Source organism: Gossypium hirsutum, chromosome A10 (assembly GCF_007990345.1).
Source record: "Gossypium hirsutum isolate 1008001.06 chromosome A10, Gossypium_hirsutum_v2.1, whole genome shotgun sequence".
Lineage (NCBI taxonomy): Eukaryota > Viridiplantae > Streptophyta > Magnoliopsida > Malvales > Malvaceae > Gossypium > Gossypium hirsutum.
This window is the reverse complement of record NC_053433.1, coordinates 25137532-25153647: the sequence shown is the minus strand read 5'-3', so window position 1 is coordinate 25153647 and position 16116 is coordinate 25137532. Positions and strand designations below refer to the sequence as shown.

General features: G+C 33.0%; 1 protein-coding gene across 1 annotated transcript; it reads left to right on the top strand.

The window, feature by feature from the left end:
- The first annotated feature begins 12447 nt into the window (after nucleotides 1–12447).
- Nucleotides 12448–14671, top strand: LOC107952057 (uncharacterized). The gene has a single exon (XM_016887301.2). The coding sequence runs from the start codon at nucleotides 12521–12523 to the stop codon at nucleotides 14516–14518; it is 1998 nt and encodes a 665-aa protein (XP_016742790.1). The 5' UTR covers nucleotides 12448–12520; the 3' UTR covers nucleotides 14519–14671.
- Nucleotides 14672–16116: the final 1445 nt, after the last annotated feature.

Genomic DNA, 16116 nt, shown 5'->3' with positions numbered 1-16116 from the left:
ATTGACAGTGAGTCACATTTTAACGTCGAGTGGCCTGAGGTCACGATGTGACAAATTTTTTGGCAACATCATACCATGAAGGAAGTGACGTCACGACGTCAGTCTTGAAATTTTAAAACTTTAGGATTTGATCCTATTTCACGCTCAGACAAACAAAAGAGCTTTTGTAAGCTCGATTAAGACTCGAATTTAATTGTGTATCATAATGTGAATGTGTTTATGATATGATTGAATGTTTGAATAATTTATTTACGGTGTATTTGACGGTTGTTGCTTCGGCAATGAATGTGACATCTTGTAGTTCGGCCCAACAATTGAGTCGAGTAAAGGGTGTTACAGATACGCTCAAATCCTCCATTTGCCTCCATTCTCAGATGTCATTTACACTTCAAAGAATATAATTTTTTTTGTCTCTACCACCTCATACTTTTGGTGCCTCTTAATAAAGTACAATTGCATAACTTTTTTCAGTTCTGGCTTATCTTGGAAAATTAATACTTTCTTTAATTCAAGATCAGGATTCTAAGAAATAGTTTCAATTTGTGGAGCTTAATTACAAATAAAAACATCATTACCTCTATTAATATTTGTGAAGAATGATATATTTGGCTCTTGAAGTGGCACCTCTAAAGGGATAGTCTCAGTTTCTAATCCAACTTCTTCTAGAGATTGGGCAATGAATGGAGTTACAGAAGCCTTGTTATTATTAACACTTTCATCTTCTTCAAAATCATCTTGTATTTCACGTGCCTGATTTTCTTCTTCAAACATTCCACCATCCATATTCGTATTCTCAAACATATCATTAGCTTCGGACAAAATTAATCGTCCTATTGTTTTCATATTTTTGTCTTGCTGACTAGTTGTCCTATAATCTGAGAATCCAAAACCATTATCGATGTTTTTGCCTTTGCATTCTAGATTCATTTCTTGGAAAGAATGGATAATTAGCATCATTAAGCAATGTGTCATTTTCTTATATCAATACTCGAGTAAAGGATTCAAAACCCTTATATTTACTCTCACGTTTAGAAAATTGAATGATTATAGATTCAACTTCTAAATACAATTGAATGATGTATAGATGGAATTTCCAACATGAAGTCTATGTTGGCATCATCCAATAAGCTTTTCCAAATGGAGAGAACTCGGGTTTGAGTGAATAGAGCTATTATTTAATTTTTATTAGAAATTTATGATTTAAAATTGAAACACTCAAACTCGGCTTAGAAGTTTAAATCGAATATGGATAAGTTACACCAACGTATTGAAAACTGATTTTAGTAATTATCCAGAAAACATTCAAAACTTTACTTGATTCATGGCAGAAAATCTTTTTAGAGTTTAACATTGAAAACCGAAATCTGTTTTATCTAGTTGAGTGGTTTTGTACTGTCACATTAAAAATTATCAATTATTGACGAGTTTAGCAAAAACCAAGACAAGCTCAGAACACACTACAAACCCAAAAGATCAAAAGCATTTTTACATTATTGCAAAACAATCCGAGCTCCCATATGTCGTCCAGTCCTAAGTCAAAGACTTACCTGAGCACACAAATATAAAACCAAAAGGTGAGCTATAAAGCCTAGTGTATAAGCAACATCAATTACAATTAACAAAACATAGTTTATTAATCAGAGTAACATAGTGAACTTAATAGCGAGTATAAGACCAGAATGAAACTGACTAGTGTTTCACGGAGGTTGCAATCATGCTAATATAACAGAACAACACAAACCCAATAGAACAAGACAGAACAGAGCAGAATGGAACAGAGCAAAACTGAACAGAACAGAATAAAGCAATAGAGCAGAATTAAACATAACTACACAGAGGATGTATGTTCATGCAGACGCGGTATTTTTCAAAACTGATTAGAATGCAAATTTATCAGAAAACATCATACCTAACTCCGTTACACACCAAAATAGAGTCCCCCCCTGAACTCATCCAGCCAAATTACACCAACAGATAACTGTGGACAATGCTACCAGAATTTTACAGTTAAAACTGTTAGATCGGATACATGTGGTCAAAAGCCACTATATTGTAGCCAAGCTACCATAATAGAAACGTGGATAAACCAACAGATAATGCAGATAATCAAACTGCCAAAAACTTCCTCCTTTCACATCATCTCAAGTCTTATGCAATGTGTCATGGCATGCATATACAAAAGCAGAGTGATAAGCATGTAAGTCATGCTATCGTACAGTAACAGAGTCAGTAGGCATGGAAGTCCATGCGTTATAAAGTAGATTTATCAAAACTTAACAAATAATATCAGATTTTCTATAAAGTCACATGCATGGTTATAAACCAGAATCAGTACCAATCAATTCAACATATTTGAATATAACATGTTCTTAAGCAAAAAAGTCACGTAAAGACGTACCAACAAACCTAACAAAATACATATCGTACCTGGATAATTAGCACACTTTAGACAATAGCACATTACGTTCTGACATGTCCTACATACTTAGGTTCAAATATAGTAGACATGCGTATAGATTACAGGTTGTTCATCATCAGGTCATCATATATCGAGTTAAATAGCCTAATTTAGACCATACGGACCCTACATTAGGCCTGCGTTCATTTCAAATGACACGTGTAGCCCGAGGGAAAAATTCCAAGCATTGGTCTACACACTCATATGGTTTCACATGGCCTGGATAGCTGGCCCGTGTGCCTCTACACAGTCTAGCCCACACCCTTGTACTTGTCTGTGTGTCCTACATGGTCTGATACACGCCTGTGTCACCTACCTATTTGGTCCCAATTCGCAATCAGTGAGTTGCACGGCCTGGACAGACGTTCGTGTCATTAGCACGTGTGAACCCTGCATAACACATAACCACACACGGCTTGGGCACACGCCTGTGTGCCAAGCCTATATGCCTTCAATTTTCATGAACAGTGAGTTACACGATTTGACATACAGCGGTGTGGCTCACATAGCCTACCACACAATCATGTGGCGTCGACAGTCACATTTTTTTATGACTAAAATTCGAAGAAGAAGGGGTTTCTGATACCCACCTGTTACGGATTTGATGCAGGAGAAACAAGGATGAATTCCCGTCCCTAAATGACAAGCAATTTCCTAACAAACGATTAATTCATAGTCAAATCGCTAAAAACTAACATTTCAAAATCTAAGTTATGTTGAAGAACTTTCGACACCAAAACTTTAAATCAACTTACGGGTCAACGAATTAAACTAAAAAGGAGAAGTCAAATCCCGTATAAAATAAGTTCGGCATAACATAGTAAAAAAATGTAGTTTGAAGAGAAGAATCAAACAAAGAAAAATAAATAAATAACGGAAGAATGGTAGAAACAGAAATGGCAAGTACAACGAAAATAAAGCAATATCATCAACTCAGGAGGTTTTTGGGAAGTTTACTTAACCACCTAAAACTAACTACCACACAAAGAATTTCAAAAATAAAATATTCCTTATTGCTTTCGTAGAGATCCGAACACCGACCAAAGAGTATACAAAAGCCTAACCATTGAACTAGTAGGCTAATTCTTGTTATCAATTGGATGAATTTAACATATAACTCGTATATCTAAAAATAGGGATTTAATCAAAAGAAGCAAAATTTCAAAAGATAGGATTCGAACCTAGAACCTCACACATATAACCAAAACACTTAACCACTAAATCAAATCAAATCACTTATCAAAAATTTCTAAAATCTAAACTCAAAATCAATGGATGACCACTCTTGGTTTCAAAACTGAATTTCTTCTAACCCTCTTTTTAGGGTGTTACAACTCTCTCCTCCTTAAAATGATTTCGTCTTCGAAATTCCCACAGTCTCATCAGTTCTTAAACCATAGAATCTATATTGTTCCTATTCATACAGACCACCACACAGTCACTGCGCAACTCAAATTTAATACAAAACAAATAATATTTTCAATGACTTTTTATTCATTAACGCAGATTATTACAAGAACACATCATAGAAATAACTAATGATTTTATAACACCCTAACCAGTATTCGTTGCCAAAATAGGGTTTCGGAGCATTACCGAGTAACCATAATCTAAATCATTCATTTCAAATATTTCAAAAATCATAATATAATTAATCATTAACATGCATAATATTCTTTATTCATGCCTTCGAGGCCTAAAAATAATTTTAGAAACAATTTGGAACTAAATCAGAAACATTTGAAGGAAAAAGTTAGAAAAATTTTAACTGCAGGGGTTACATGGTCGTGTGACTTACACGGCCAAGTCACATGCCTGTATGTTTGGCCATGTGGGCATTCGAAGTAGGGACACATGGCTATGTCCTAGCCCATGTTTGTGCCCGTGTAACACATGACTTGGGTCACATAGCCAAGCCACACGTCCGTGTGCTAGGCCGTGTAACCCTCGAAATGGTCTCGCACGCCCGTGTGCTAGCTGAGTGTCTCACACGGCCAAGTCACACGCCCGTGTATCTAGCCGTGTGGACCTAAAATGCGCCTTAAACCACAAGTTTACCATTTCCTACTTGCTTGGGCATTAAGCAACTCAAAAAACATTCGTTTAATCTATTCAAAACACGTTCAAACACACTCAAAACATGCCAAAAAAATCATCCTAGGTGCCTAACCAATGTACCCTCATTAGTACTACATTTATATCATTAAAACATATCATCAATGCATCATTCAAATCAAAATTTTAAACATGCCAAAATCCATCAATTTAGCCTAGCTCATATCTACTTAAAACATCAACTTATATTCACATACACATAACAAGAATTGGTTCAAAACAACATGCCAAATTATGGCTTCAAACACAAACAGACATTTATATACCCAAACCAACATTACACTTATAACTTTATTTACAATTCATCAACAAAATAACTATCAACTAGACATCCTAGGTACAAACCAAAACAAAAAGATAAACATCACCACATTGGAGATCAGGATTGTTGCTGGGTGCTGAATCAGTAATCAAAAGAGAAGTATCTAACCTACGCACAGGAAAAACAAAATTGTATGTTGATTAAAACTTAGTGATATTTCTATAATTCAAGCATTTAAAGACAAGAGAATACAAAATGTACAATAGAATTATAAACACATATTAATGTCTAATATCACAACTACCATATGCCAACCTTTTGAATTCATACATAATAGCATATCATTTCATACTATATTCAATTTACACATGCTGTTATATTTCATTTGTTTAACAAATGTCCTAATTCACACACTTTTTATATAAATAGCTTTTCACATATCAAACCACATTTGTTTATACAATGGCATTATCCATTCAATATTCAATTCATGAGTACATAACTCATGTATCTCATTTAATCACAACATATCTCATTTTTCATATTTCAAATCAGTATCTCATTTTCAATTCATATACAATATCATTCAATATTGATTACAGAACTTTATTATTTGATTACCTCTATTAACACGACTCAGACTCAGACGGATACATGGATCCAACCAACACACCAGTTTCGATCTGAAGTAATAACTGCATCCAGCGCTATATAAATTGACACCTAGTGTCTCATCGGTTAAATTGAAGTATATCTGACTTAGCTCGATACAGTTAATAGAGTTCCAATTCACTTTCTAAAGACAACCAATATCCAATTATCATAATTGCACATTATCACATTTACACATATATTTATTTCAATTCAAATAATCAATACATTCATAATATATATACCAATTCAATCCATTTCAACCAACTATAATTTCAATTCAATATCCAAGTGCCAAAATACTCACCTCAACCATTTAACATATGCATTAAATCAAAATATAACAATTAGTAACTAGGTTTGGATTATAGAAATACAAACCTTGGATTCTGAGCTATTTGACGTCGATTGTATCATTTCCCTTTTTAGTCAAGGATTCTGATACGATGTTAGATACGTAATTAAAACAATTAAAATACATCAATACAACACAATTTAATTTCATATTGAATATTTTAAAATTTTACTCAATATTTGCTTAAATTCCAATTTAGTCCCTAAATCGAGACTAATTTTTATCCTTAAACCGAGACTAATTTTTATTCTCACATTTAATTCTATATTTTATACAAATTTCACATTAAAAAAATATAACTCCCTATTTTTATTAAACCCCTAAATTTTAAAATTTTCACAATTTAGTCCCTATTACCCAAAATTTGTAATTTTTTCTACAATTTAATCCTTTTTCATTTCTAGCTTAAAAATATATCTATTTAATCCCTAATACTAAAACTATTTAATAATAAAAACATTTAAAATCTTAATAAATGCTAACATTACAACATAGGTCGAGTAGCCCTAGCTACCGAGATTGCAAAAATATAAAAATTGCAAAAAAAATGACTAAATTGACTAACCAATTAAAGTTTGAACCTTAGAAGTCCCTAGGCCGTGCGTGACTTCCTTTCTCCCTTTCTTTTCTTTTCTTTTCTTTTTCTTTCTTTTTTTCTTTCTGTTCTTTCTTAATTTGCATGCCACTACTAGTTTTATTATTCTTTTATTCTATTTTCTTTTCTATTTCATTTTATTATACTATAATATTATTATAATACATATACATATCTTTAACTTTTATTTATTACCCAATATAATATAAATATAATAAGTTTATATATATTATACATTAGTGTCGACCACCAGAACAAGGTAAATATATATTTACCATTTTAGTCTCTCTAATAATTTTAATATATAATTATACTTCTAATACTTATGCAATTTAGTCCTTATAAACTCTTAATTTAAGTAAATTCGCTTAATTGGAACCTAATTAAATATACAACTAGCTTCGTAAATAATTTTCAAAAATATTTACGAGTCCGATTTACGGGAACGGAGTATCAAAAATACACTTTTTGACACCCCTGACTATAGGGTCGTTACAATTCTTCGGTCGCGGGTTCAAATTAATAGCACTCACACTCCCCTCATAGTTGGAATTGTTCCATCTAGGACTTTTGCCATAGATTCAAATTGAGTCTAATCGATCCTTTCGAATCACTGAACACAACCCGAGCACCGCAATGTCCTATGTTTCCTTATTATCGCCATCAGATTTGAGCATCTTTACAGATTCATAAATTCTCATATTGGGCTCATTGCTTCGAAAAAAGGACTCAACTCAAGTCGTTCAATGGTTAAGGCTACCTAAACTTATTATACTAATCTACAATTTCAGAGATTCTATGAGTTAACTTACGTTTATCAACAATCTTAAGTTTTAGGTTTTAACAGAAGTTTTCATAGAATTTTCACAATTCTAGCAGAATAGTGTAACCAAACACTATAGTATGTGTTAACTCATTTAACATAGCTAAAGTAGAGATACTTACAGATCAGCGTCGGAGTCTCGGATTCTCTGTTTACACACTCGAAAATAATCAAAATCTGAACATATACTTTTCAGAAACCTCACATCTCAAAGTTAGTCAGAAGTTACATTTACTTAAAACATTTTCCAGAAAGACTTTTAAACCCGAAAATCATAGCCCTAGTTTTGCAAACCTAGCTCTGATACCACAAAATGTAATATTCAAACCCGACCTAGAAGTTGAAGTCGAATCTAGATAAGTTACACCTACGTATTCAAAATCGATTTCAATAATTATCCAAAAAACATTCAAAACTTTACTTGGTTCGTGGCAAAAAATCTTTTCAGAGTTTAACGTTGAAAACTAAAATCCGTTTTATCGACTTGAGTGGTTTTGTAGTGTCAAATTAAAAATGATCAACTATTGACAAATTTAGCAAAAACCAAGACGAACTCAGAACACACTACAAATCCAAAAGATCAAAACTATTTTTACATTATTGCAAAACAATCCGAGCTCTCACAAGACGTCCAATCCTAAGCCACGGACTTACCTGAACACACAAATATAAAACCAAAAGGTGAGCTATAAAGCCTAGTGTATAAGTAATATCAATTACAATTAACCAAACACAGTATATCAATCAGAGTAACACAGAAAACTTAATGGCGAGTATAAGACCAAAACGGAACAGACTAGTGTTTCACGGAGGTTGCTATCATGCTAATATAACATAACAACACAAACCCACCAGAACAAGCTAGAGCAGAATAAAACAGAGCATAACGGAATAGAGCAGAACTGAACAGAACCACATAAATGATGTTTGTTCATGCAAATGTCGTATTTTTCAAAATAAATCAGATGTAGAGTTATCAGAAAACATCCTACCCAACTCCGCTACACACCAAAATAGAGTCCCCCCAGAACTCATCTAGCCAAATCACACCAATAAATAACTATAGATAGTGCCGCCAAAATTTTAAAGTTAAAACTGTTAGATTGATACATGTGGTCAAGCCACTATATTGCAGCCCAACTGCCAAAATAGAAATGTGGATAAACCACCAGATAATCAAATTGCCAGAAACTTCCTCCTTTCATATCATCCCAAGTCCCATACAATGTGTCATGGCATGTATATACAGAAGCAGGGTGATAAGTATGTAAGTCATGCTATCGTATAGTAACAAAGTCAGTAGGCATGGGAATCCATGCGTTATAAAGCAGATTTATTAAAACTTAACAAATAATATAAGATTTTCCATGAAGTCAAATACATGGTTATAGATCAGAATCAGTACTTCAACATATTCGAATATCACATATTCTTAAGAAAAAAAAAGTCACGTAAAGGCGTACCAACAAACTCAACAAAATATATATCATACATGGATAGTTCACACACATTAGACAATAGTACATTACGTTCTAATGGATCTTACATACTTAGGTTCAAACATAGCAGACGTGCGTATAGATCACACATTGTTTATCATCAGATCATCAGATATTAAGTTATATAGCCTAATTCAAACCATACGGACCCTACAGTAAGCTTGCATTCGTTTTAACAACGCTTGTGGCCCGAGAAAAAAATCTAAACATTGGTCCACACGCTCGTGTGGTTTCATACGGCCTAGATAGCTAGCCCTTGTGCCTCCACACAGTCTAGCCCACACCCTTGTGCTTACCCGTGTGTTCCATACGCTCATGTCACCTAGCTATGTGGTCCCAATCCGCAATCATTGAGTTATACAGCCTGGAAATATGCCCATGTCATTGGCACGTGTGAACCCTTCATAAGACATAACCACACAAAATCTGGGCACAAGCCCGTATGCCTAGCCCATATGCCTCCAATTTTCATGAACAATAAGTTACACATTCGTGTGGCATTGAAAGTCTTGTTTTCTTACAACTAAAATTCGAAGAAGAAGGGGTTTCTGATACCCACCTGATACAGATTCGAGTAGGAGCAACAAGGATGAATTCTCATCCCTAAACGACGAGCAATTGCCCAACAAATGATTAATTCGTAGTCAAATCGCTAAAAATTAACATTCCAGAATCGAAGTTATGTCAAAGAAGTTACGTCGAAGAACTTTCGACACCAAAAATTTAAATCAACTTACCAATCAACAAATTGAACTAAAAAGGAGAAGTTAGGCCTTGTATAAAATCAGTTTGGCATAACATAGCAAAAAGAAATGTAGTTTGAAGAAAAGAATCAAATGAAGAAAAATAAAGAAAGAACGGAGGAATGGTAAAAACAGAAATGGAAAGTAAAACAAAAAAAAAGCAATATCATCAACTTAGGAGATTTTGGGAAGTTTACTTAACCACCTGAAACTAACTGCCACACAAAGAATTTCAAAAGTAAAATATTCCCTATTACTTCCTAAGAGATTCGAACATCAGACCAAAAAATACACAGAAGCTTAACCATTAAACCAACAAGCTCATTCTTATAATTAATTGGCTAAATTTAACTTATAACCCATATATCTAAAGATAGAGACTTAATCAAAAGTAGCAAAATTTCAAGGGATAGGATTCAAACCTAAAACCTTACACATGTAATCAAAACACTTAACCACTAAACTAGGTCAAATCGCTTGTCAAAATTTTTCAAAATCTAAACTCAAACCACTCTTGGTTTAAAAACCCAATTTCTTCTTAACTGATTTTTGGGATGTTACAAAATTTTAATTTGAGTTTAAATTTTAATATTTAGCATTTCATTTAGATTTAAAAATATTGAAGTATATTCAAGGTTGTTTGAATTGGATTAGATTGGTTGATTGAATTAGTTAGGTCGAGAACTGGCCGGGGTAACGATTCAGAGAAGCATTGAACTAATATGGACAGATAAATTTTGATTGAACATAATTTTTAATATTTTTATGAATTTTTAATAATTTAATTAATTGAATTGGATAGATCTATCGAACCGATTGAATAAACAAACTAATGATTAATCGATTTGACCACCAATTTGGTTTTAAAAACCTTGAATATATCAATAGAAAGTTGGAGGTTATTTTATTAAAATTATTAATAAAGTTTTAATTTTTAAGTACATAAATTTAAGTTACGTTATTAGAACTATTATAATTATATATGACCTAACTTAAATGGATTAAAATTATCAAATTTAAGTTTGAATGGTTTAAAAAATATATAATTTCAAAGACTAAAAGATACGAAAAATTTTAAATGAGGGTTAAAATGATTTTTTTATAAAATTTAAAGGAAAAAGAAAGTTATTATGTGAAATATATGTCCAAACAAATTATAAAATAAAATAAAACTATTATAATCACAAACAAATAAAGAATCGAAAATAATCCAGTTAAAACCCATACATTTATAATTTGTATAATAAAACAAAATACTCACAAATATGTAATTGCATAAGGTAAAAATCCAACCCCAATTCTTAGATATGAAATAAACAAAATCAACTATACTTGCAAAAATACATAAATCATCAAAATTAGGTTACTTACATGAAAATAGCTGGAAAAAAAACTTAAAAAAAGAAACCCCAATAATCCCATTTCTTAGCCGAAGCATCTTTTTATTGTTTGGTAGCAGTTATCTTTGCCTTTAGAGGTGTGCATGGGCCGAGCTGAGCCGAACTCATAAAAAAATTTCAGCCCATTTTCAAGGCCCGATCCCTGCCCGGCCCGAAATATGGGTTTAGAAATTTGTCCAAGCCTGGCCAGTGAAAAAAAGGTAAGCTCGAGCCCAGCCCGGCCCGGCCATATTAATTTTTTTTACTTATTTATTAAATAAAAAACTTTAAAATATAATAAATCAAATACATTTAAAAACATAAAAACAAATATTAAAACAAAAAACAAATAAAAAATAGACTAAAATAATTCTTAAAATAATACATAAATTAAAAATATAATAAAAAGTAATTATATTAAAATTGAAAAATTGAAACAAATTAGAACTAAATTAAGAACCAAATTATATTAATAACAAAAGTTTTACAATATCAAAATAACATTAAAAACAACAAAAAGAGTAAAGTAAAAGTACTAAAGTTACTTAAAATTAAAAATAAAAAAATTTAAAAAATAATTTAATATTAAAATCGGGCAGGGCCGGGCCGGGCCCGGACAAAAAAAACTTACCCGGGGTCCAGCCCATTTTCTAAACGAGACTCGTTTTTGTCCAAACCCATTTTTCGGGCTTATATTTTTACCCAAACCCTCCCATTTTTCGGATGGACCTTCGGGCAGGGTCGGGCCACCCGACCCATGCACACCTCTATTTGCCTTAGAAGCAGGATACAAATTTGAATTAAAATTATAGTAAATAAATTAATCATCCAATAAATTATCAAAATTGCTACTTTTTGTTTCCCTCAAATTATATTTTAGTCACTTATGTTAACATGTTATAACATTTTAATCACTCAAATTACATTTTTGTTACTTATTTTTGAAACGTTACGTTTTAGTTACTTAATTAACATGTTGTAACATTTTAGTCACTAAGCTATTAATTGTCGTTAATGGTATTACGGTAAACTGATGTAATACGTTCAAACATCATTTCAAACAAAAATTTTAGCTTAAATTATTCAATTGGTCCCCATATTTTTTCGTTTTGAGCAATTTATTTTTTCCTTTTATGTTCTTTTAACTTTCCTTTTTTTTTTCATTCTCTGTTGCTTCTCCCTCTATTTTCCTTCATTCTCCATCTCTTTTAATGTAAAAGAAAAAAAATTAAATTGCTTAAAAAGGGAAAAATATAGGGTTCAATTGTATAATTTAACCTAAAATTTTCGTTTGAAATATTAACTTAACATGTCACATCAGCTTATAGTTACACTGTTAATAGCAATCAACGCTCAGTGACTAAAATGTTACAATACGACAACATAAGTGACTAAAAATGTAACATTTCAAATATAAATAACTAAAATGTAACCAGAGAAAAATAAAAGTAACAATTTTAATAGTTTACCATAAACAATCATCTGAATTAATTGATAATAAATTAAATAGTAAACAAAATTATTATAAAAATTTAAAATAAAAAAATTTCTTATAAAGTTAGGGAGAAGGTAAAAAAAAAAACACCTGTCAGTTCTCGAAGGGAAGTTGGCAGAGTGTATTTTCTTTGTTGAAAACCAAAATGATTTCTACAATTGTTGGGCCGCCCGCGATACACACCTTAAACCCGCCCTCCACTGCCGTCATTGATGTGGAATCACTAGCCATCCAAGCCGGGGACTGCAAACCCACAGGAGAACCACCAAGGGGCAGAACGGAAAATAACTCTGCCACTTTTCTTTCAACTGGCAATCCTTGTTTAGACTTTTTCTTCCATGTGGTTCCCGATACTGCGTCTCATGAGCTAATCGAACGGTTGGAATTGGCTTGGGCTCATGATTCTTTAACTGCTCTGAAGTTGATCTGTAATCTCAGGGGTGTAAGAGGGACGGGGAAATCTGACAAAGAAGGGTTTTATACGGCGGTGCTTTGGCTTTTCAGTAAGCATCCCAAAACCCTTGCTTTTAATCTTAAGGCGATTTCTGAATTTGGGTATTTTAAGGATTTTCCGGAGATTCTTTATCGGATCCTTGAGGGACCTGAATCGCGAAAGATCCAGAGAATGGAGTGGCAAGATAGAAAGAGAGGGGGGAAAAGGTCCTCCAAGAAAATCAAGAATCGTGGAAAATTCAAGCAAGAAAGTAATGAGAAAGTAGAGGCTTCAGAAAAAAAATTTGAGGGTGTTTTAGAGAACGTGGAGGAAATGGGTAGGGGAATAGATAAGGAGAAAGCTAGAGCTTTGAGGAAAGAGAGGGAGAAAGCGAAAGCGAAAAAGGCTTTCGATAAGTATTATTCTGATTCAAATTATAGGCTTTTGTTTGATTGTGTTGCTGAATTCTTTGCTGATAGCTTGAAATCCGATTTTAAGAAGTTGAATGATGGGAAATTGTTTGCTATCACTTTAGCTGCAAAATGGTGCCCTTCAATTGATTCATCTTATGATAAGGCTACTTTGATATGCGAGGCGATTGCTCGGAGGGTTTTCCCTCGTGAGAGCGAGAAAGAGTTCGAGGGATTGGAGGAAGCGCATTATGCATACAGGTTTCGGGATAGATTGAGGAAACAAGTGCTTGTTCCGTTGCATAAGGTGCTGCAGTTGCCGGAGGTGTACATGAGTGCAAATAAATGGAATTCTCTCCCTTATAATAGGGTGCCATCCGTTGCAATGAAGACTTACAAGGAGTTGTTCAAAAAGCATGACAAGGAAAGGTTTAGGGAGTACCTTGAGCGGGTGAAGACCGGGAAGGCGAAGATTGCTGCTGGAGCGTTGCTTCCCCATGAAATAATCGCGTCACTGGAAGACGAAGATGGAGGGGCAGTGGCTGAGCTCCAGTGGAAGAGAATGGTGGAGGATGTGGGTAAGAAGGGGAAGCTAACGAACTGTATTGCAGTTTGTGATGTTTCGGGGAGTATGTTTGGGATACCCATGGATGTTGCGGTGGCCATGGGATTGTTGGTTTCAGAGTTGAGTGAAGAGCCTTGGAAGGGGAAAGTGATGACTTTTAGTGCAAATCCACAGCTGCATTTGGTTAAGGGAGACAGTCTTAAAGCCAAGACTGAGTTTGTGCGTAAAATGGAGGTGGGTTTTAACACAGATTTTCAGAAAGTGTTCGATGAGATATTAGCGGTTGCGGTGGAAGGAAAACTCAGTGAGGAACAACTCATAAGGAGGCTATTCGTGTTTAGTGATATGGAATTTGATGATGCCTGTGGCAATTATTCTAAATATATGAATATGGAGAGTGTGTGTAATGATGATGAAGAGGAACCAGATTATGAAGTCCTAAGAGAGAAGATGAAAGAGTGCGGGGGTGAGATGTGGAAGACAGATTATGAAGTTATAAAAGAGAAGTTTCAGAAGTGTGGGTACAAAAGGGTGCCGAAGATTGTATTTTGGAACCTGAGGAACTCGTCTTCGACTCCGGTGGTTGCTACTCAGGATGGAGTGGCGTTGGTGAGTGGTTATTCCAAGAATTTGCTGACATTGTTCTTGGACGAAGGGGGAATTGTGAACCCTGAGCAGGTAATGGAATTAGCCATTGCTGGTGGAGAGTACAAGAAGCTTGTCATCCATGATTGATATGTAATACCAAATAGTGGTAAGGTTTTTTTTTTTTTCAGAATTATTATAACTAGTTACGTACTGTTTCTTTGGTTATAGAAAATAATACAGCTGAAATCCAAAGGTTTTGAATAATTACATCTTTTATTTGTTTAAAAGATTGCTTAACCACTTCATCTTGCCTATCTCATTTTTTTTATTTATATTTTACCCACAATATTTAGTTATATCAATTTAAAGATATATTATTGTTTTTTTTAAATGTATGTGTTACGAAGAGCGTTATCACATCGTAACTCCTCAAAATTACATTTGAAATTCTTTGATTTCAGTCAAAAATCTTAAATTTAAAAATATTAAAAACCCTAAATATTAAAAATTTTAAACTTAAAAATATTAAATACCCTAACTCTAGGAGAGAGAAATGGAATTGGACTTGCTTTCCGTTTCTCACTCTAAAAACGGTACATTTCCCGAAATAAATAAATAAAAACGGCTCATAAACCTAATTAAAAAGAACAGGCATATATGGTTAATTTAGCGGAATTTTTAAGTTAAAAAAATTATTTTTTTTATTTTTAGAATTAATTTTAACTTGTTCTCGATAAGATGGAAAATTTTGAGTTTAAAAAAAATTATCTTTTTTATTTCCTTTAGTGTTTTTTTAAAAAAAAAATAGTTTTAGTTTATTTTGGTAAGAGAGAAAGAAAATTGTAGAGAAAAATATCTTAATTTTTTTTATAATCAATTTAGTTTTTAGAAGAATTACTGGACTTTTTATAAGGAAAAACTTGAATATTTTGATGCAATTGAATTATAAGTGAAAGAGTAGATTTTATATTAATAGTTGAATAATTTAATTCATTTGTAAATTTCAGTAATTTTTTTGAAAAATAAAAATAAGTAATAAAGTTAGATTATTAAAATGAGTATAGGTAATGAGAATGATTAAAATGATGAAAGTATAGCAATATTAGAAGCCTTTTATTTTTATTTCCCAAAATAAGAAAAACAGTTGGGTCTCTTACCTAAAAAAAATGGAACAGATTTGTTTGTGCAGGAATTATATGGTTTTATAATATAATTAGATTATAAAAAATGGAACAATAAAGCTGGAAGCAAAGCAAATGGAGAGTGAGATTATCTTTCCAGAATGCGACCATAGCTTTGAATATATTCAATCTCATAGCTGCTCTCTTCTTGCTTTCTTCTCGTACCAGGAACCAACCCAAATGAGGTTTAATGGTTTGTTCTTTGAATGAGATTAAAGCTGTGGGATATTGAGACATGGTATAGAGGTGAAGGTGGGAGATTTTGTTGTTTAGGGGTTTCGGAAAGCTAAATTAGGGTTTACACACATTCATTCAGAAAGTAGTTTTTGTATGCCTATTTTCATCAACCATCACTCGGAAAAGAGAATCAATTATTAAAAAGGACAGCATCTTGACGCCGCCAACTTTAAAGGTGACCTGTTTCTCAATCATAAAACACAATATGAATTTAGTTTGAGGCAAAGCTTCTTCCATTTTAATTAGTTTGCTGCTAATGAAACAAGTCACAGTAATTCCTTCGTTGCAGTTCGACTAATGGTTATGGATTTTGCAGCTCTTGAAGAA